Consider the following 23,427-nt stretch of genomic DNA (forward strand, 5'->3'; position numbering starts at 1 on the left):
ACTAGTGGGTAAGGACCCAAAGAGGACTGGAGCAAGGAATGTTCCACCTTCTCCACAAAGTAAACAAACAGAACTGTGACCCATACGGGTACTCACAGTCATACTTCTGACTTGGCAGAAGTGAGACAAGATAAATGGGAAATTTTTCAAAATGAGAATAGGCTCAGTCAGATGAAGTGGGGGGTGGAACTAGATTGGAACTATTTGAGCAGGTGAAATGTGAAAGCATTGGAGAGAGTACAGAAGCAATTCACAAGAAGCTGAGAGCCCTCAAACCATCCTTACAGCAGATAAACAGTTGAGAGTTCGTACATCCATGGCAAAGAGGAAGTGGCTGGTGCTAGAAAACAGGAAATTGTAGAACTGACATAGAGCTTCAGAAGAATCACAAATGTAATTGGGGAAACACTGAACAAGGTGGGGGGGAAAGATCGAGTCAAGGTAGGAAGAAATATGTTCAGTGAGGCAGGAACAGGCTGAAACCATGGGTCTGCCAGGGCAGTCCTGCTTGTGGATTTTGGAAAGGAAGTAGGAGCAAGCAGTTCAGCACGGTGTGTGAATTATGTGGTAAACTGTAGAGAAGAGATCCCTGGAGGAGATGAGGTGTGTGACAATCCTAGAAACTGCAACTTTATGTGCAGCAGCAGAGGCACCTGGGCATATCTGTGCATAGATCATTGAAGGACCGGCAGAGAGAGCATCAAGTGAAGCACACAGTGTCCTCAGCTTTATTGAGAAGGCATGGAGCACAAGAGCAAAGAGGTGACATTGAACTTGCACTGGGCACTTATTAGAATCTCAGCTGGAGTATTATGTACAGTTGTGGCTGTCACATGGCAGGTAAAATGTGAAAGCATTGGAGAGAGTACAGAAGCGATTCACAAGAACAGTTCCGGTAATGAGAAACTTCAACAGGGAGAGGAGACTGTTGTGAGGAGTTAATAAAGTTGACAAAACTGAAAGAAATGCAGCTAATTCATCTGGAGAAGTATTTGAGCATTGGATGGTGAGGACGGAGGATATTAAAAGAACGAGATGTTGAACATAAGGGTTGAGAGCATGAATAGGCCATTTGGCCCCTCAAGCCTGCTCCGCCATTTAATATGATCATGGCTAACCTTATTTTGGCTTCAACTCCACTTTCCTGCCCGTTCCCCATATCCCTTCAACCCATTACAAATTAAAAATCTATCTATCTCCTCCTTAAATTTGCTCAATGTCCTGGCATCCAATGCACTCTGGGATAGTGAATTCCACAGATTTGTGACCCTTTGAGAGAAGTAATTTCTCCTCATCTTAGTTTTAAATCTACTACCCCTTAGTCTAAAATTATGACCTCTCATTCTAGATTGCCACACATGAACAAACATCCTCTCTACAATTGCTTTCACATCTTTTATATCTCAATTAGATCTCCTCTCATTCATCTAAATTCTAGACAGTATAGGACTAAACCACTCAATCTTTCCTCATAAGACAGGCCTCTCATCTCTGGAATAAATCTAGTGAACCTCTTCCATATGACTGGGTGGTTATAGAGTGGTAAAGAATGCCCCAGAGGGGACAATCCTTCTGGAATTCTGACAGGAAGGGAAGAGGAAAGTTGCTGCTGGTAGACCATCCTTTGAAATGAGGGATGTTGGCGTGGAAATTGGGGACAAGAGGAACCCCATCATGGTTGAGTGTAGAGGTGTGGGGAGTGGATGGGTCACAATTGAGGACCATATCAAGAACAGGGAGAGGAGGTAGGGTAAAATCCTCAGTTGAGGCAAGAAAGGGAGATGCATCAGGAGTGCTGTTGTGGAAGGGAAAGTCATCAGAACAAATATGACAGGATCAGAAAATGGGAGTTGGGTGAATGGAGTCATCACAGGAAGCAGGGTGTGAAGAAGTGTTGCCAAGGTAGCAGCGGGTGTGGGTGTGGGGAAGTGTCGGAGATGGACAATGAGATGTGACAAAGGGTTGGAAAGGCACATGAATTGTTGAAGTGTTCCAAGCTTGTGGGAACACCAAATCTGTCATCGGTGCACTGGACAAAGAGTTAGGGGAGGGCATCTGAATAGGACTGGAAAAAGGAATGACCTACATGCTCCAAAAAAGATAGGCTTCATGTGGGTACCAATTGCAACAGCTTTTATATCGAAGAATTGAGACAGAAGCATTTTCTGATCCTTAGACCTACCAATCATTGGGGAGCCACTTTGATTTGTGTACCACACGATGGGAAATATGGAGGTACTCATCCAATATAACACGTCCATGCATGATCGATGAGGGATCTGGGCTGGATGGATGTGGACAGGAATTTTCTTCTTGCAGGAGAATCTAGAACTAAATTAGAACAAGGGAGGTGGTATCTAGTGGTGTCATTTGCTTGACTACTAATCCAGAAACCCTTGTAATGTTCTGTTGACTTGGTTTGGAATCCTGTGATGGCAGATTGTGGGATCTGAATTTAATTAATATTGGAATTTAGAGTCTAATGATGACCATTAATCCATTGTTGATTGTCAGGAGAAACTCATCTTGTTCACTAATGTCCTTCAGATTAGGAAATCAGGCATCCTTGCCTTGTCTGGCCTACATGTGACTCCAGCCCCACAGCAATGTGGTTGACACTTAACTGCCCTCTGGGAAATTAGGGATGGTAGTAAGTGCTGGCCTGGCCAGTGACCCCACTGAGAACGAATTTAAGAAAAAGTACTAGAGATTGCTGTTTAAAAATAAAGGGTCTCCCATTGAGCTAGATAGAATTTGTTTACTCACAGAGTTGGGAATCTTTGGAATTTCTTTTCCTTAAAAAGTAGTGAAAGTAGAAACAGAGCCTTTGAATCTTCTTAAGTTGCAGGTAAATTGATACGCAAACAGTGAGGATGTGAAAGGTTATTGGAGTATTGGTAAGGATTGCATATAGGGATAACAAAGTGTGGAGCTGGATGAACACAGCAGGCCAAGCAGCATTGTTCTGCAAAGCGGTCCCCTTCTTGCGAACCGAGCACAGAACACCTACGCTCGGTTCGCAATAAAAAACTGCAACTCCCAGTTGCGAGCCATTTCAACTCCCCCTCCCATTCCTCAGACGACATGTCCATCCTGGGCCTCCTGCAGTGCCGTGATGATGCCACCCGAAGGTTGCAGAAACAGCAACTCATATTCCGCTTGGGAACCCTGATGGTATCAACGTGGACTTCACCAGCTTCAAAGTCTCCCCTCCCCCCACTGCATCCCAAAACCAGCCCAGCTTGTCCCTGCCTCCCTAACCTGTTCTTCCTCTCACCTATCCCCTCCTCCCACCTCAAGCCGCACCTCCATTTCCCACCTATTAAACTCATCCCACCCCCTTGACCTGTCCGTCCTCCCCGGACTGACCTATCCCCTCCCTACCTCCCCACCTATACTCTCCTCTCCACCTATCTTCTCCTGTATCCATTTTTGATCTGCCTCCCCCTCTCTCCCTATTTATTCCAGAACCCTCTCCCCATCCCCCTTTTCTGATGAAGGGTCTAGGCCCGAAACGTCACCTTTTGTGCTCCTGAGATGCTGCTTGGCCTGCTGTGTTCATCTAGCTCCACACTTTGTTATCTCGGTTTCTCCAGCATCTGTGGTTCCCATTATCTCTTGTCATACAGGGGGCTGTTTTAGTTCAGACAGTTGGGATGGCTGGTTTGCAATGCAGAGTGGCTCCAATAGTTTGGGCTCAGGTTACTGCACCAGCTGAGGTTACCACGAAGGACTCTATATATCAACCTCTCTCCCCTCACCTGAGGCCTGGTGACCCTCAGCTTAAACACTAGTCATCTCTCTATCTCTCTCCAGTGAGGGAGCAGCCCTACAGACTGGTCAGAATATAGCAACTCTATCCTGAATTACTTGATCTTATCGAATGGTGGAGCAGGCTTGAGGGGCCGAATGTCCCACTCCTGCTTCTGATTTCTACATTTGTGAGTAGGCTCATAACCAGAATTTCAGAAGGATTAGTTCAGATACTGAAAACCTCTTATTGCCACTCCCTCAGGGTGCAGTAAAGGGCACTTTCCAGATTGTTAATGGATTCTTGGAAAAGAACAACTCACAGAGATGGCTTAAAAGATACAGAGCAGGAAATGGACAGAAACCAATCAAAATATCAGTTATACACACGATTATGGAAGCTGCACGGAGAGCAGAACTGAAATGTATCTTAAATCGTGGTTTAGCTTCCATGAAACAAATAGGTTCCATCCATTATGTAAGGCCAGGATCACTGAGCAGAGTCTAAGTAATCATACCTCTCTCTGTGGCTCCCACTGTGTGAATCTCTGTCATTAGGAAACAGGAAACCTGGCAGAGCAAGAAAAATGGACATAAACAGTGTAGCGCATTCACAGCGTGGAATCTGCATGGAGAATCAAATGTAGGAAAACTGCAACCCTAAGGCACTTGGGATTTCTTTTCATTTTTGTGCAATGTGGGCATCGTTGGCTGGGCCAGCATTTATTGCCCGTCCCTAGTTGCCCCTTGAGAAGGTGGTGGTGAGATGCCTTTTTGAACCGCTGCAGTCCAACTGCTGTGGGTTGACCCACAATGCCCTTAGGAGGGAATTCCAGGATTCTGACCCAGTGATAGTGAAGGAACGGCGATATATTTCCAAGTCAGATGGTGAGTGGCTTAGAGTGGAACTTGCAGGGGGTGGTGTTCCCATGTCTCTGCTGCCTTTGACCTTCTAGATAAAAATGCTCGTAGTTTTGGAAGGTGCTGTCTGAGGATCTTTGGTGAATTTCTGCAGTGCATCTTGTCGATAGTACACACTGCTGCTACTGAGTGTTAGTGGTGGAGGGAGTGAATGATTGTGGATGTGGTGCCAATCAAGCGGGCTGCTTTGACCTGGATGCTGCACTCCATCCAGGTAAGTGGGGAGTATTCCATCACATTCCTGACTTGTACCTTGTAGATGGTGGGCAGGCTTTGGGGAGTCACTAGATTATACACTCGCTGCAGTGTTCCTAGTCTCTGACCTACTCTTGTAACTACTGTGGTTATATCACAAGTCCAGTTGAGTTTCTGGTCACTGATAATCCCCAGGATGTTGATAGTGGGGGATTCAGTGATGGTGACACCATTGAATGTCAAGGGGCAATAGTTAGATTGTGTCTTATTGGTGATGGTCATAGGCTGACATTTGTGTGACGCTAATGTTACTTGCCACTTGATAGACCAAGCCTGGATATCGTCCAGATCTCGCTGCATTTGAACATGGATTGTTTCAGTCTCTGAGGAGCTGTGAATGGTGCTGAACATTGTGCAATCATTGGAAAATATCCCCACTTCTGACCTTATGATGGAAGGAAGGTCATTGATGAAGCAGCTGAAGATGGTTGGGTCTAGGACAGTACACTTAGGAACTCCTGCAGAGATGTCCTGGAACTGAGATGACTGACCTACAGCAACCGTGACCACCTTCCTGCATGTCAGGTGTGACTCCAACCACCAGACAGTTTATCCCCAATACCCATTGATTCCAGTCTTGCCAGGGCTCCTTGATACCACACTTGGTCCAGTGTAGCCTTGATATCAAGGGCTATCGCTTTCACCTCACCTCTGGAATTCAGCTCTTTTATCCATGTTTGAATCAAGGCTGTAATGAGGTCAGGAGCTGAGTGGCCCTGGAGGAACCTAAACTGGGCACTGCTGAGCAGGTGCTGCCTGATAGCTCTGTTACTGACACCTTCCATCACTTTACTGATGAGCAAAAGTAGACTGATGAGCCATAATTGGCTGGGTTAGATTTGTCCAGCTTTCCATGTACAGGACATACCTGGGCAATTTTCCACAGTGTTAGCTAGATTCCGGTGTTGTAACTGTATTGGAAGAGCTTGGCTAGGGGAGCAGTATCTAGTGGAGCAGGTCTTGCTGGAAAATTATCAGGGCCCATAGACTTTGCAGTATCCAGTGCCTCCATGTATGTTTCAGGCAGGTTCAGTTGAGGCAATAAAGGGACATTGGATTTGGGTAGAAATGGAGTAAAGGCAGAAGATTGGCACTGGGTAATGGAACCAGTGCAGGCACGAAGGGCTGAAAGGCCTCCTTTTGCACCGTAACAATTCAGCGTTTCCAAATTCCTCTTGGTGTTCTGACAAATGTTTCTATTTACTTATTGCAATTTTAATCTGATAACTTAATTTAATATTGCCATATCCAACCCTAAAGTTAAATGCTCAAAGTGTTGTAAACCTCAAACAAAAACAGAAAGTGCTGGAGAAACTCTGCAGGTCTGGTAGCATCCACGGAGGGAAAAACAAAATTAATGTTTCAAATCTGACTGTGTTTGGAATTTTGTACAGACCTTTCTTCCATCTGTTTTCATAAACCCTTTCTACTTTACTACATTTGCCTAACTCTGATCTTCCATAAGGGGCTATCCTTTATTTTTGTCCCACATGCCCATACCCAATTTTATCACAATCCTTCTTGTTTTCTGGCAGAAGCTGACTAATTCACAGTATAAAGGCCTTACGATGCAGCAAAGGTAATTTTTGATTTGCAATGGGCTGATCTATGCTTCTATTCCTTCTAAAGCGCAAAACCTCACACTTTCTCACATTGTATTCATCTGCCATTTCTTTACCTACTCTCCTAGCATGTCCAAATCCTTCTGCAGCCTCCCTGCTTCCTTAATACAAAATATCCCTCCACCAGTCTTTGTGTGATCTGTAAATTAGCAACAGTGCCCCCAGTTCTCTCTGCTGTTAACGCGAAAAGTTGCGGTCCCAATGTTGATCCCTGTGGAATTCCACTAATCACCAGTTGCCATCCTAAATAAAGATTTGTTCTGGTCGCCCTATTATAGGAAAGATGTGGATGCTTTGGAGAGGGTTCAGAGGAGGTTTACCAGGATGCTGCCTGGACTGGAGGGCTTATCTTATGAAGAGAGGTTGATTGAGCTCGGACTCTTTTCATTGGAGAAAAGGAGGAGGAGAGGGGACCTAATTGAGGTATACAAGATAATGAGAGGCATAGATAGAGTTGATAGCCAGAGACTATTTCCCAGGGCAGAAATGGCTAGCACGAGGGGTCATAGTTTTAAGCTGGTTGGAGGAAAGTATAGAAGGGATGTCAGAGGCGGGTTCTTTACACAGAGAGCTGTGAGAGCATGGAATGTGTTGCCAGCAGCAGTTGTGGAAGCAAGGTCATTGGGGTCATTTAAGAGACTGCTGGACATGTATATGGTCACAGAAATTTGAGGGTGCATACATGAGGATCAATGGTCAGCACAACGTGTGCTGAAGGGCCTGTTCTGTGCTGTACTGTTCTATGTTCTATTCCTTCATCCCTACTCTCTGCCTTCTGCCAGACAGCCAATCTTCTATCCACACCAGTACCTCCCCGCGAACACCATGAGCTCTGATTCAGCATCTTCTTGTGCAGCAACTTGTCAAAAGCCTTCTAGAAATCCAAATAGATCACGTCCACTGGCTATCCCTTGTCTAACTTGCTCATTACCTCCACAAACATTTCTAACAGATTTGTCAGGCATGATCTCTCCTTGACAAAGTGCTTACTCCGCCTTATTTTACCATGCACCTCTGTCATTAATAATGGACTCTAAAATCTTGCCATCCACCGAGGTCAGGCGAACCAACATGTATTTTCCGTTCATCCGCCCCCCCATCCATTTTAAACTGGGCTGTTACATTGGTCATTTTCCAGTTCTCTGGTACGCTCCCTGACTCCAGTAATTCCTGAAAGATGTCTCCACAATCTCTTCAGCTACCTCCTTCAGAACCCTGGGATGTAGTCCATCCAGGCTGGGTGATTTATCCACCTTCAGACATTTCAGTATCCCCAGCATCTTCTCCTCAGTGATGGTCCCTACAATTACTTCTTCCCCCTGACCCTCTTGAAGCTCTAGTATGCTGCTGGTGTCATCCTCTGTGAAAACTGATGCAAAGTACCTATTTGGTTCTTCTCAGAGATAATGGGAACTGCAGATGCTGGAGAATCCAAGATAATAAAGTGTGAAGCTGGATGAACACAGCAGGCCAAGCAGCATCTCAAGAGCACAAAAACTGATGTTTCGGGCCTCGACCCTTCATCAGAGAGGGGGATGGGGAGAGGGTTCTGAAATAAATAGGGAGAGAGGGGGAGGCGGACCAAAGATGGATAGGTGGAGAGGAGAGTATAGGTGGGGAGGTGGGGAAGGGTTAGGTCAGTCCAGGGAGGACGGACAGGTTAAGGAGGCAGGATGAGGCTAGTAGACGGGAAATGGAGGTGCGGCTTGAGGTGGGAGGAGGGGATAGGTGAGAGGAAGAACAGGTTAGGGAGTCGAAGACGAGCTGGGCTGGTTTTGGGATGCAGTGGGGGGGAAGGGGACGAGCTGGGCTGGTTTTGGGATGCAGTGGGGGGAAGGGGACGAGCTGGGCTGGTTTGGTGATGCAGTGGGGGAAGGGGAGATTTTGAAGCTGGTGAAGTCCACATTGTTACCATTGGGCTGCAGGGTTCCCAAGCGGAATATGAGTTGCTCCTGCAACCTTCGGATGGCATCATTATGGCACTGCAGGAGGCCCATGATGGACATGTCGTCTAAGGAATGGGAGGGGGAGTTAAAATGGTTCACGACTGGGAGGTGCAGTTTTTTATTGCGAACCGAGCGGAGGTGTTCTGCAAAGCGGTCCCCAAGCCTCCGCTTGGTTTCCCCAATGTAGAGGAAGCCACACTGGTTGCAATGGATACAGTATACCACATTGGCAGATGTGCAGGTGAACATCTGCTTAATATGGAAAGTCATCTTGGGGCCTGGGATGGGGGTGAGGGAGGAGGTGTGGGGACAAGTGTAGCACTTCCTGCAGTTGCAGGGGAAGGTGCCGGGTGTGGTGGGGTTGGAGGGGAGTGTGGAGTGGACAAGGGAGTCACGGAGAGAATGGTCTCTCCAGAAAGCTGACAAGGGTGGGGATGGAAAAATGTCTTGGGTGGTGGAGTCAAATTGTATTTGGCTGAAGTGTCCATCTTCGGTCCGCCTCCCCCTCTCTCCCTATTTATTCCAGTTCCCTCTCCCCATTCCCCTCTCTGATGAAGGGTCTAGGCCCGAAACGTCAGCTTTTGTGCTCCTGAGATGCTGCTGGGCCTGCTGTGTTCATCCAGCTCCACACTTTGTTATTTGGTTCTTCTGTTATTTCTTTGTTCCCTGCCACTACATCTCCAGCCTCATTTTCCAGCCATCCAATGTTCACTCTGACCTCACTAATATACATGTAAAAAAAATTCTTGCAATCTACTTTAATATTACCTGCCATCTTACCCTCGTATTTCATCTTCTCCCCCTTATGGATATTTTTAGGTATCCTCTGCTGCTTTTTAAAAGATTTTTTAATCATCTGACTTCCTACTCATCATCACCATATTGTATGCTTTTCCTATTACCTTTGTACTGTCCCTGACTTCCCTTGTCAGCTACAGGGTTGCCTCATCCTCCCCGAAGTATGTTTCTTCATCCTTGGGGTGAAATATTCCCAGAAACTCTTTCAATTTTTGCTCCACCATCCTCTCTGCTAGGCTTCCCTTCTCAATCAACTCTGGTCAGCTCCTCCCTCATGTCTTTGTCGATACTTTTACTCAATTTTAATATCGTTTCATTGGATTTCGGCTTCTCCTCCTCAAACTACAGGGTGAATTCTGTCATATTATGGACACTTCCCCCTCGGGGTTCCTTCTGTAGCCTCACAGTGCCAGGAAGTAGGGTTCAATTCCAGCCTCAGGTGACTGTCTGTGTGGAGTTTGCACATTCTCCCCATGTCTGCGTGGGTTTCCTCCGGGTGCTCCGGTTTCCTCCCACAATCCAAAGATGTGCAGGCTAGGTGGATCGGCCATGCTAAATTTCCTGTAGTGTTCAGGGGTGTGTGGGTTATAGAGGGATGGGTCTGGTTGGGATGCTTCAAGGGGCGATGTGGTCTTGTTGGGCTGAAGGGCCTGTTTCCACACTGTAGGGAATCTAATCATCAAAAACCCATCATACCCTGGTAACGATCTCCTACAACCTCTTCCATCAGGCAGAAGGTACAGAAGCCTGAACACACACACAAGCAGGCTCAGGAAAAGCTTCTTTCTGGCCGTTATCAGACTGTTGAATGGACTTTTGCTTCAAATAATGTAACCTTCAATGTAATCTGTATGTGTCTAAGTCTCTTTGATCTGTACGCCCTTTGCTTGCTTTGATCTGCCTGTACTGTTTGTAAACAAAGCTTATCACTGTGTTTCAGTACACGTGACAATAAAAGCAATCGATCATTGCACATCACCAAATCCAAAATTGCCTGTTCCCTAGTGGGGTCTATTACAAGCTACTCCCAAAAACCATCTCATTGACATTCCATGAACTCCTTTCCTTGGGATCTTCTACCAACCTGACGTTCCCAGTCCACTTGCACTTTGAAGACCCCCATAATTATTGCAATACTGCCTTTCTTACTTACTTTTTGTATCTCCTGATTTATTCTCTTTCCCACATCCTTACAATTGCTAGGAGGCCCGTACGTAGCTACTATCAGGGTCTTTTCTCATGGTTCCTCAACTCTGGGCACACTTTACGACTCTCAAATACTTCTTGCTGTTGATTTAATTTCATTCCTCACTGACATTCCTCACCCTCTGTCCGACTGCCTGTCATTTTTGATGGGACATGCATCCTTTCATATTTAGTTCCCTCCCTGATTCCCTTCCAGTCACATCTAAATGACAACAGTGGACATTACCTCAGTTGCATCTGTGGAGAGGCAAAAATGTTAACATTTTAAGTCCTGTATGTCTCTTGATCAGAACTGGACTAATTTTAAATTGGTATTAGCCAAAGAAATGTACATGGGGACATGCCACAGATCTGACCTGATCACAAGGAATAACACAGGGGCTGAATGGCTCCAGTTGCCATGTTCTTATATTCTACCCCAGCCACTAAATAATCTGAATGGCCTACTCTTGTTCCTAAATACCTCCATTCTATCCTTGCCATTAAATAGGATGAATGGTACACTTCTTGTCCTGTATTCTATGTTTCTATATTTCTAAATGTTCAATCCCAGTCACTGAATGGGCTATTCGGGGTTCTATATCCTCTGTTTGCATATTTCCACAAGTTCCACCACAGCTACCGAATGGGCTGAATGGCCTCCTTCCTCCTGGGACAGCGGAGGGCTCCCGTCGACGTCATCGCGTCTGGCACGGTTGGGGGTGAAACAACGGCGGTGACGTCAGCGCGCCGAGTCAGGTGACCCGGGGAAGATGGCGTCGCTGCTGCAGCTGGAGCGGGTGGTGTACCTGGTTCACGGCGACAAGAAGCTGCGGCTGCCGCTCTCTCAGCTTTACTTCTGCCGCTACTGCCATGAGCTGCGCTCGCTCGAGTGCGTCTCCCACGAAGTAGGTGCCGCCGCTGCGCTCAATCCCGACTTTTTTGTCGTCCGCCTCCTCCACTAATGCGCCGGCCCAGGCCCAGGCCCGACCCCCACCCTTAGGCCACCTCCGGCCCAGCCTCCACCTGTTCACCCGGTGCCCTCCTGTCAGTCAGGGCTCTCCATGGTGACGGGGCAGGGTGGGTCCTGGCCCCAGGGTGATGGGATGTGGGCACCGAGGGAGCCCCATTCCGGCCCCTTCTCGCCGCCCATCAGACCACACCCCAGAGGTAAAGTGGGGAGGAGGCGTTGTCTGAGGAAACAAGAGCAAAAATTGCTGGAAAAGCTCAGCAGGTCTGGCAGCATCTGTGATGTGGACAGGAATTAGAATTAACGATTCGGCACAATGACCCTTCTTGACTCAGGCATGATCCGACCTCCGTATCTATCCCACTCCCCACCTCTATCAGGCTGTTCCTATTCCTCCAGTTTTCAATCCTATGCTCAATCTCTCTCCATCACCCTTGTGACCTAATGTCTAACCAACAGCCACCCATACCTAATTTCTGATCCTCCGAATTTTACTCAACACTCCTTCACCACCGTATGTCCAATCTGTCAAAAGCAAGTAGTGTTTCAATTTTCTTAATCATTGCTATTGAAAAGCCAAGCAAAATTTTAATTATTCCAATTCTTTCACAAAGCACAATGAGTGGTAGTATCCTTAGTGTTGGAGATTTGTATTGGAAATGCTGTGATGATTCAGTCTCGAGCATCATATCATAACATGATACCCATGCCACCAATGGGACCTGATTTGACAGTTCTGGCTGAGAATTTCAGGCACCAAAGACGTTATCAAAACTATGTCTATTTTCAACTGCTATGTCTTGATTAGTATTGCTTCTTTTTTATGCTTAGTTTGGATCTTTTTCATTAAAGTTTTACATGATTAAATGGTCATTGAGAAGCCAGTCAAACCTGTGTTCAGGGATGGTTAGAGTCTTCAGCAACAACTTTCCTTCCTTTGTGCTTTTTAATGTAGAAAAACGATTGCAAATAAGAGCTTTGTCAGACAGAGTCTAACAACAGACTACATGAGGCAGTGCTCAGGCATGCAATGACCCTAGGTTTAAGGAGTGTTGTAAGGAAGCAAGAGGGGTAGTAAAGTGGAGGAAGCTCAGGAAGGTAATTCCAAGGCTGAACACTCAGCCGAAGCCATGGCTGTCAATGTTTGAGTGATTTTCATTGGAGATGCACAAGCAGTCAGAAGTGAAGGAGTGTGGAAATCCGAGGCTTGAGGACTGGAAGTGGTTACAGAAATTGAATTCTAGACATTTACACAGAAAGAGACCATTTGGCCTGTTAACTGCACGCTGGCTCAAAATCTGACCACACTAATCGTATTTTCTGGCTTTGGCTCACGGCTATGGTGACTCAAGTGAATTTCCAAATGTTGTTTAGATATTATGAGTGTTTCTGACTCATCACGCACACGGGAAAAATTCTCAACCCTCCTCTTAGCTTCTACCTCACCTTAAAATTATGCCCTCTGGATGTTGACTCCTCTACAAATGAAAAAATATGCCTTCCTCTCCACCTCAATCTTACATCCTGTATTGGATCACCTGTCAAATTTTACTGCAAATCTAATCTTTCTATCAGCTTTCTTTAAGTCAACTTATCCAATCTTTCCTCACAGTTCAGACTGTCAAGTCCTCTGCACCCTCTCATAACATGGTAGCCACAATAGCACACAGTGTTCCAAATGTGGTCTGACCAGCATTTTCTGCAATTCCAGCATAACCGTTCTGTGCCTGTTTTCTATCCCTTAGCTAATAAAGGCAAGTACCCCTTGTGACTTCTCGAGGGCTTTATCTATCTTCAGGATTTTACAGGGGCCAATTATTCATATTGCCATCCTTTGCCTTACTAACACTTTCTAAGTGCATTATGTCACACTGTTGTAGAAAGTGGATATCCTTATGTGGCTTATACTGTCGTGCTCACTATTTACCACCCTGTTCAGTAGAAAAAGAAAAGGTCATGAAGTATCCCAAGATAATAAAATGCGAGGCTGGATGAACACAGCAGGCCAAGCAGCATCTCAGGAGCACAAAAGCTGACGTTTCGGGCCCGAAACATCAGCTTTTGTGCTCCTGAGATGCTGCTTGGCCTGCTGTGTTCGTCCAGCCTCGCATTTTATTATCTTGGAATTCTCCAGCATCTGCAGTTCCCATTATCTCAGGTCATGAAGTATTTTCTGTTCACTGAGGGCAGGGACAAATGTACCGGAATTAATACATATATTTAGCATGTAAGTCAGAAAACAGTGGAAAATTAAATTGAGACTGTGGGTGGAGTAAGCGGTTGAAAGAATTCCATTCATATTCTATAATGTGAAAAAACCAGGGTAACTTCAGTGTAATGCTGCAAACCACCATGAGGATAGTTTCCTCTTTCTGATTCTTGTGTTCCTTTTTTTCAAATATTATTATGATGGATCTCTTCAATCAATGAACTGTGAATCTGAATAAAAAACAATGTGATTTAGAATCATATTGGCTGGGCATAACACTTGACTGATTCACAACTTGTCTTGATCTGGAATTTATAAATGACCTACATAAGATGATGAAATGGAAGATGTAGAACGGTGAGAAAAACCAGAATAATTCAGTACGAAGTTGTGAGATTCAATTGCAGCAAAATCCAGAAGTCAGGATTATAATTCATAGAATCATACAGTTCAGGAGGCCCTTCAGCCCATCAAGCCCATACTGCCAACAGTATACTAAGTGTCACTCGTCCCACTTTCCAGCAATAAGCCCATAGCCTTGAATGTTATGACCTTCAAATGCCCATCTCTTTAAAGGTTGTGAGGTTTCCTACCTCACTGCCCTCCCAGGTGGTGCATTCCAGAATTCCACCACCCTTAGTGAAGAAAGAATTTTCTTAAATCCCTACCCTCCCGATCTCCTGCCTTTCTTCTTAGTATTATGTCCCTTTGTTACTGACGCATCACTTGAGGGGAACAGCTGTTTCTCTCTGCTCTGTCCATGCCGCTCATAACCTTGTACACCTGCCAGCCCCTCAACTTTTTTTGTCTCAGAGAAAACAACCCAAGCATATCTATTCTTTGTAGAAGGAGTTCAGTCCTAGGCCACATCCTGGTGAATCTTCTCTGCACCTGCTCCAGCACAATCGAGTGTGACCGGAACTGTGGTCACAGTTCCATCTGTGGACTAACTGAAATAGTGTACAGCTCCTACAACCTTTGTAAATGGCAAAGTTTGTAGGGAAGAAGGAAGAATGAAAAAAAAACAATTTGAAGAGAATGTTGGTTGACATTTCAATAGAGGACAAATGGAACATATTTAAAGGAATAATGCTGAGCCTAAAGAACAAACCCATATCCAAAATCAGCAAAGTTGGACAAAGTAAATCTGGCTTCCAGACTGGCTGACAAAGGGAAAAATGAGTTTTTGTGGATTGTCCAGGCTGTTAGGAGAAGGGGGTTTGGATGAGTACTGGATTGTGCAGAAACCAATTAAAAATCCATGTCAGAAAAGCTGAGGGATATAAAAGAAAAATGTAGATTCAGAACAAACTACAACAGCAAAAAGTTCAACTTGCTGTCGATGTCAGAAATCGGAAATAAAAACAGGAAATGTTAGAAATATTCAGCAGGTCATACATTGTCTTTCAGGAGGGAAACGGACTCAATGTAATGGGTCGTGACTTTTCATGAGGAAACAAGACAATTCAGGTGTCTCCTCTGTACATCCATAGCTCCTCAAAATTAATTTGGAAACAGCCCTGCCTGGCTAAATGTTGGACCCTGAATTGGTGATCAAAATCAGCATGTGCTGTTTGGTCTGAGAGAGCGATGAAGTCTTAAGACTGTTTTCACTGGAACAGGGTGGATAAGAGGAAAGTTAGGGAGCTCACTAAATTAGTAAGAACACTGATAAAAGACCAGGGAAAAGAGTTTCCAGAGCCTGGTTAGTCAGTACTAGGATTATGAGGCTCTGAAGTGAGGCAATGATGGGGACCGTGCTTAAATTGCCCATAGTGTTCAGGGATGTGTAGCTTAGGTGGGTTATAGGGGGATGGGTCTGGGTGGGATGCACCGAGGGTTGGTGTGTACTTGTTGGCCTGAAGGACCTGTTTCCACACAGTAGGGATTCTATGATTGCTACTTTTCTTTGGAGCGAATACTGGCAATTACCAGATCCATCAGTAAAGAGACTGACTGGGATTATAAGTAATTATTAGCTAGTAAGTGGCAGGGAGAAGGTAGTCTGGTGGTAAAATCACTGGAGTAGTAACTCAGAGATCCAGACTATTATCCTCGTACCAGGTTTTGAATCCCATCATGGCACGTGGCGAAATTTGAATCAATTAAAACAAGTAACCATAAATGTAACTGCACATGTTGGAATCTGGAGAAAATTAGCAAGTCTGATAGCACCCATGGAGAGAGAACAGAGTTAATGTTTCAAATCCAGAGACCCTCCTTCAGAATGCATTCTGAGTTTCTGTTTTTGTTTGTGATGCATAACCTTGTGACTAGTCATGAATATCCTTCTAACACTAAGGAAGTCATTTGGCCTGCATGTGATTACAAACTCTCAGTAATGTGATGATGCTTAGTTGCTCTCTGAAAGCCACTGAGTTCAAGGGCAATTAAAGAAGGACAACAAAGGCTAGCCCTGCCAGCAACGCTCATAGCGCATGAGTAAAATTTTTAAAAAGTGCTGTTGAATCCAAAATAGTCCAGCGGATGAGAGGTGTGAATGGTAGAGAAAGACCTTTGCGTTACCAGGTAGTGGCAATAGTGATCTTGGAAGTGAGAATAGGGATCTTGACATGAGTTCACAGGACCTCTGATAATTTGCTGCATGGTTTTGTGTCTTTCTGTTTATATAAAATCTAGTTAAAGGGCTTTTGATGTGTCATCGTTCGTTGTAATTAAATGTGAGTAGAGCAAAGTTTCACAAATACCTTTATAAAATAACCAATTATTTTTGATTGGTGAGGTTGATTGGGGGAAGAAATATCAGTCGGATCAGCAGAATAATACCATGGGATTTTTTTTTCCCCAGACCTACCTTTGCGGGCTGGTGGAGACTTATCTTGATGTACCACCTAATAGAAGATGCCCCAGTGCTGCAAGCCCTCATTTCTGCACTGTAGTCACACTTAAGCTTATCTGCTCCATCCCTATTTAGCATTTGAACTGCAAACTCCTGGTTCAAGGCAAGAATAGAAGTCTTGCATCCAGCCCATCTGACAGAGTTATACAACACAGAAACAGACCTTTTGAACTTTGTCTGCATCAACCAGACATCCCAATTTGATCTAGTCCCATGTGCCAGCATTTGGCCCATGTCTGTCTCGACTCTTCCTAATCATGTATCCATCCAGGTGCCTTTTAAATGTTGTAATTGCACTGCTTCCTGTGGCAGCTCATCCCATACAGGCACCACCATCTGTGAAAAAGTTACCCCTTAGGTCCTTTTTAAATCTTTTACCTCTCAGCTTAAACCTGTGACCTCTAGTTTTGCACTCACCAACCAAGGAAAAAGACCTATTCACCCTCATCCCTACCCCTCGTGATTTTATAAATCTATGTAAGGTCACTCTGATGCACCAGAGAAAAAAGACCAAGCCTATTCATCCTCTCCCTATAACTCAAACTCTCCATCGATATTCCATATGACTTGTAGCTTATGGTGAGTAGTAGGTGGGAGAGCAATCTGCACAGCATTTGCAGAAACCAAATCATGAAATTATAAAGACATAAATTGGGGAGCTCAGCAGAGGGCAGGGGTATTGCTGAGGGGCAAGTAAGAATGATTTGGATACATTTGTGTAGACCAGTGGGATTTAGCTCATCTTTCACTCACTGACTAAAAACCAACTGATGTGGTTTGCAGTCAGCCTGCATCTGATGATGTGATTAAGACAAGCCATATGAATGTAATTAAACATATGAAACAATAAGCAAACTCAACAGCATGGTGTGGAAATGGCAACGTTGGAAATACATGTGGTTAGATACCTGATTCTTTTGAAATGTCACGGCAATTTTTATGATTTTCGAAATGTAACAAGATAGCTCAAACAATTCTTGGATGCAGATAAAATCTGTGGCTGCCTTCTACACCTGTTACAGCATCTTTGGAAGGGTCTTTTAATGGGTCCATTGTTGTTTGTGTAAACAGCATGTTCAGCTAACTGTGGTCTAGCTTCTGGTGCTAGTTTGGTTGTTCATTAAGGGCAAAACTTGTCAAAATTCCAACCAATGAATAATCTATATTTTTCTGTCTTGTGACTGAGTGGACATTCACTCTCGAGCAATTGCTCTGCCAATGTCCTTGATTGTATATGTATATCTTGATGTTTGACTGAAATTTATTGCCTTTGTCCACCACATGTACCATTGAAATCTTGAATATATCTTTAGATGGCCTAATTGACAATCTCCAAACTCTATAGTCTTCAACTGAACTTAAATTATTCTGTTCTCATTTTATATCACGTGTGTCACCCATTATTAGTCATCTGCATTGACTGCTAGACTCTCAGTTCTCCATAAGTTATCATTCTTGTGCCTAAGTCCTTCACTCGCCTCTCCCTGTATCTGTAACCCTTGCAGCTTTACAGTCCTTCTGCCAACTCCTTCAACCCAACTTCCTTCTGAATCCAGCTTTTTATTGTCCCAGCTAGCAGCTGTTCATTCAAGTGAATATATGCCACTCCCAAGATTTTTCTCCCTGGTCACCCCTGGTCACCCCTGCTTGTTTTTCTTTTACAAAGTCGTTTCAACTAGAGCTCAGTCACTGCATGCAATATGTTTGCCTTTAGGGCTCTGTTGTATTTCATTTTCACTGACTTGCTTTGAGCATTTTTCTCTTATGTGGGTGCAATGTCAATGTTCATTATTGTTGTCTCATCTATTAGCAGTCAGTCATAAGGAAAAGAAAGATGAGAACTCGTGAAAGTTGGAATATCCTCAAGCATTCTGCAATCAATGGCGTATTTTGGGCATATAGTCAGCTTTGTAATGCTGGAAATACCGCAGCCATTATGTCCAACAACAGGAATGAAATAACGAACAGATGATTTGTTTTTCAGTACAGGATAAACCCCTTGAGGACTTCACCCTCTCTATGCAACCTTCTCTGATACTGCAGCCCTTTCTCACTACTGCATTGAGGGTTTATGTCTGGAGTTGGGCTTGGACCAACAAATTTCTGATTCACGTGAAAGTGTCACCACACAGCTCCAGCTGCCATTGTATTTGTGGATGTTGTAATTTGTTAATAAGCTGTTAGACTGCCTGCAGTTTTAGTTGGATGTTGTGCAGCTGCTAATGGTCTACCTTGCCGTTTCTAGGTGGACTCCCATTACTGTCCAAGCTGTCTGGAGAACATGCCATCAGCTGAAGCAAAGCTCAAAAAGAACAGGCAAGCTGCTTTGTCTATTACCAGAAATTCAGATTATTGTAAAAACTGTTCGATGTGACTGCTGCAATCTAGGCTTGTGAAATTAATTGATGTCCAATTGGGAGTTCCATCCTGTCTCCTTGAAAACTGTGCAGTTGTTTTCATTAAGCGTTTCATGACTTAAAGCAATTCCCTGCAGTGGGTGACTATGCCACACAATGGTGATGACAGTAGGCTTGCAATCTAAGATAACCAAACTAATGTTCTGGAGATATGGGCTCAAATTCCACCACAGGCATGTGATGAAATTTAAATTTAATAGCTATCTGGAATTTTTTAAAAAAGCAAGTTTACATCATGTGACCACTGTCGATTGTCATTAAAGCCTGCTTGGATCACGAATGTCCTTCGGGAAAGGATATCTGCTGTCATTATCTGGTCTTGCTTACATGTGACTGCAGACCCACAGCAATATGGTTTGTTCTTAAACTGCCCTCGGCAATTAGAGGTGGACAGTAAATGCTAGCCAGCTAACAATGGCAGAGTCTCTCAAATGAATTTTAAAAAAAGTCTAATTTCTCCTGGTTTACATCCAATGATGTCAAGTTTGCACCCACGAGTTATTGGCCCTCTTGTCAGTAAAAGCAGTTTCTCCATATTGATCAAAACCATGAATGATTATTAGGTCTACAAAATCTTAATTTCCGTCCTAGCTTTTCTATTGCTGTTTCTACAGGTTTGCCCACAAAACTAAGAAGTGCACAGTCAGGAGATTATGCCTGAGTGGGATGCAGATCAAGTGCAGTAGCGAAATTTGGTCCACATGTAAATTGTAGAGTCATAAGCCATACAGCATGGAGACAGACCGTTTGGTCCAATCCAAGTGTTTCCTGATAGTGGCAGCTATAAATTATTGGTTCAGTCAGTTAATTTCTGTAGCAGAAAGCAATGCTAGCAATGACTCATCAGAGACTTATACTATGTATAAGGGACAAGATTTACAAATGGTTGTCTGGAGACAATGCCTGAGCGAATAAAGTTCATATTTCAAGGGGAAAAAGGTGTCTTAAGTCAAGTATGTTTCAACTAGTAAAATGTCTTGAGCATATAGACAGATTTTTCAGTACTAGTGAGGTTTTATTACAAGTTGTAAGGTTTGTTAGAATTGGAAACTTTTTTTAAAGCTATGGTAAGGTTAAATAATAAAAAGAATGCTCAGGGCTAATTGAATCTCAGGCATGCCCTCACTATGTGGGAACTCCTCAGTGTTTCCCGTGACCTTGGTTACCATTTATGGAGAAAATGTCATTTAAAGTCCCGTGGCTTAGTGGTTAGCACGGCAGCCTCACAGCACCAGGGTCCCAGGTTCGATTCCAGCCTCGGGCGAATGTCTGTGCGGAGTTTGCACATTTTCCCCGTGTCTGCGTGGGTTTTCTCTGGGTGCTCCGGTTTCCTCCCACAGTCCAAAGATGTGCAGGCTAGGTGGATTGGCCATGCTAAATTGCCCATAGTGTTCAGGGGTGTGTGGGTTATAGGGAGATGGGTCTAGGTGGGATGTTGCAAGGGACAGTGTGGACTTGTTGGGCTGAAGGGCCTGTTTGCACACTGTAGGGAATCTAATGAAAAAAATGTAGCTCAAGGTCCAGATTTTGGAACTTGAGCAGCAGCTGCAATGCGCTGAGAGACTGAGCAATAACATAGAATAACATAATTCTCAATGCAGTATTTCCACAACTTTAGAGTTTGCAGAGGGAAATGGAACAGGTGAGGCAGTTGGAATGGGAACGTAGTGCAGGAGTCTCCCAAGTGGCTTCTGCTGTCCAACTAGTATGCAGTTCTGAATTCTAATGGGAGTGATTGTTCATTTGGAGCATGCATTAGAGCCCGGTGACTCAGCTGCTCAGTGGGGAAGCCTGGAAAAGCTCAGAGTTAGGTGATTAGGGGAACAGTTAGATGTTTCAGTGATCGAAGGTAGTAGCCAAGGATGGTACATTGTAATTTAGTGCTAGGACCAAGCCTATCATTGAATGGCTGCAGAGTTTCCTTGGGAGGGAGGGAGGGTAAACAGCCAGCAGTCATGGCCCACATTGGAACCAATAGTGTAGATAGGAAAAGGACTGCGGTCCTATGTTTATAATTTAGGAAATTAGGTAGAAAATTATCAAGCATGACTTCAAAGTTAGTTGTCACCAGATTACTCCCAGTGCCAAGACCTAGTGAGCCTAGATCACAAAGTGTGGGGCTGGATGAACACAGCAGGCCAAGCAGCATCTTAGGACCACAAAAGCTGACGTTTCGGGCCTAGACCCTTCATCAGAAAAGGGAGATGGGGAGAGTGTTCTGAGATAAATAGGGAGAGAGGGAGAGGCAGATCGAAGATGGATAGAGGAGAAGATAGGTGGTGAGGTAGGGTGGGGATAGGTCAGTCCAGGGAGGATGGACATGTCAAGGGGGCAGGATGAGGTCAGTAGGTAGGAAGTGGAGGTGCGGCTTGAGGTGGGAGGAGGGGATAGGTGAGAGGAAGAACAGGTTAGGAAGATAGGGACGAGCTGGTCTGGTTTTGGGTTGCAGTGTGGGGAGGGTGGATTTTGAAGCTTGTGAAATCCACATTGATGCCATTGGGCTGCAGGTTCCCAAGTGGAATATGAGTTACTGTTCCTGCAACCTTCGTGGGGAGGGGGGGCATCATCGTGGCACTGCAGAGGCCCAGGATGGACATGTCGTCTAAGGAATGGGAGGGGCAGTTGAAATGGTTCGCGACTGGGAGGTGCAGTTGTTTATTGCAAACCGAGCGTAGGTGTTCTGCGAAACGGCCCCCAAGCCTCTGGTTTCCCCAATGTAGAGGTAGCCACACCGGGTACAGCGGATGCAGTATACCACATTGGCAGTTGGGCAAGTGATCATCTGCTTGATGTGGAAAGTCTTCTTGGGGCCTGGGATGGATGTGAGGGAGGTGTTTTGGGGCAAGTGTAGCAATTCCTGTGGTTGCAGGGGAGAGTGCCAGGTGTGGTGGGGTTGGAGGGGAGTGTGGAGCGAACAAGGGAGTCACAGAGAGAATGGTCTCTCCAGAAAGCGGACAAGGGTGGGGATGGAAAAGTGTTTTTGGATTCTCCAGCATCTGCCGTTCTTGTTATCTCTGATCACTAGTGAGCCTAGAAATGGGATAAGGTAACTTAGATTGCATGGTTGGAAAGTTGGTGCAGGAGGGAGGACTTTAAATTCTTAAGATATTGCTCTTAAGATGGGATCTGTACAGGCCAGATGTTTTGGCTGAACAGAGCTGGAAACGTCATTTCTGAGGCATCTTGCTTGTACTGTTATTGGAGGTTTAAACTCAGCAGGAACATGAGTACCAGGTGATAATAACAGGGAAGTGTACCAACCCGTACCAAGTTCTGGTAAAGAGAGCAGGGGCTAGAATAGAGAATGGTAAATTAATAAGTAGGATTAGAGTAAGATAGAAGGTAATGAAGCCTAAATTGGGATTACTGCATGTATGAGAGCACATGGAATGTGGTAAATAAGTCTGACTTGTCAGTGCAAATTGTTAAGTGGAAATACATGGCTATAACAGAGACCTAGCTCAAAGAGGGGCAGGACTGGATGTTGTATATTTCTGGAGACAATAGGTAACGGAATGATAGGAAAGGAGGGAATGGGGGAGGGGTGATGTGATTAATCAAGGAGGGTATTACACTGTTGAAGACAAAAGGTCCCATGTGGATCATGACACAATCGTCTTGTTTGGAGCTAAGGAACAAAAAAGGTACAATTACATTGCTCAATGCAGCCCATAGGCCACCGAAAGTGGCAAGGACAAAGAGCCACAAGTTTATAAGGAAATTGCAGAGCAGAGAAAAAATATAGTTATAATGGAGGAACTTTAATTTTCCAAATATAGACTGCAATATTTGTAGCGTAAAGGGTAAAGGTGCAAGAATTCCCAGCAGTATGTTTCCTGCTCAATGAGCAAGGAGGCACTGCTTGACTTGATTCTCAGAAGTGAGGTGGGTCAATTAAGATAAAGTGTCAATGGGACTTATTTGGGGAATCATGATCACTATATCATAAAGTTTAGGGTGACTATATAAAGGTAAAATGAACAATTAGTATAGGATTAATAAGTGGAGGAATGCCACCTTTGGTGGGGTAAGAATGGACCTAGTCGAAAATTTAGAATGAAAGGTTTGCAGGAACAATGGGTTACCTTCAGAATAAACAAATGGTTTTGGCACAGTCAAGGTATTCCCTCAAAGGGGAAAAAAAATCCAGAACCTCCTGAAGACAACAGGTAGAAGTTAGGATAAAGGAAAAAAAATGCCTCTGATGTCAGATCTGGTGTACTGTTGATAACTGGGCTGAATATAGACAGTTCAGAAGGGTAATTTTTTAAAAAATCAAACATAAAAAGAGGGTTATGGAGGGAGACTGGCAGCTAATGAAAAAGGGAATTCCAAAATTTTTTATGGACATATAAATCTTAAAAATGAGGTGGAAGAAGTGCGATTGATTAAGGGCCAAAAAATGGATTTATATGTGGAGGCAATGGGCATGTTTGAAATGTTAAATGGATACTTCACATCTTTCATTGTCAAGAACATGTTGATACCTAGGCC

At 44.5% G+C, this 23,427-nt stretch overlaps 1 protein-coding gene across 2 annotated transcripts in view; it reads left to right on the top strand.

Moving 5' to 3' along the window:
- Positions 1-11,211: 11,211 nt before the first annotated feature.
- The window catches only part of dctn4 (dynactin 4), a 46,192-nt gene continuing 33,976 nt past the window's right edge, over positions 11,212-23,427 (top strand). For both annotated transcript variants that reach the window (XM_048543361.2, XM_048543362.2), the window contains exons 1-2: positions 11,212-11,385; positions 18,762-18,832. In XM_048543361.2, the coding sequence (XP_048399318.1) occupies positions 11,251-11,385; positions 18,762-18,832 (206 nt within the window). In that variant the 5' untranslated portion in view covers positions 11,212-11,250. The remainder of the gene's footprint in view (positions 11,386-18,761; positions 18,833-23,427) is intronic.

This window comes from Stegostoma tigrinum, chromosome 13, assembly GCF_030684315.1.
Source record: "Stegostoma tigrinum isolate sSteTig4 chromosome 13, sSteTig4.hap1, whole genome shotgun sequence".
NCBI classification, from domain to species: Eukaryota; Metazoa; Chordata; class Chondrichthyes; order Orectolobiformes; family Stegostomatidae; genus Stegostoma; species Stegostoma tigrinum.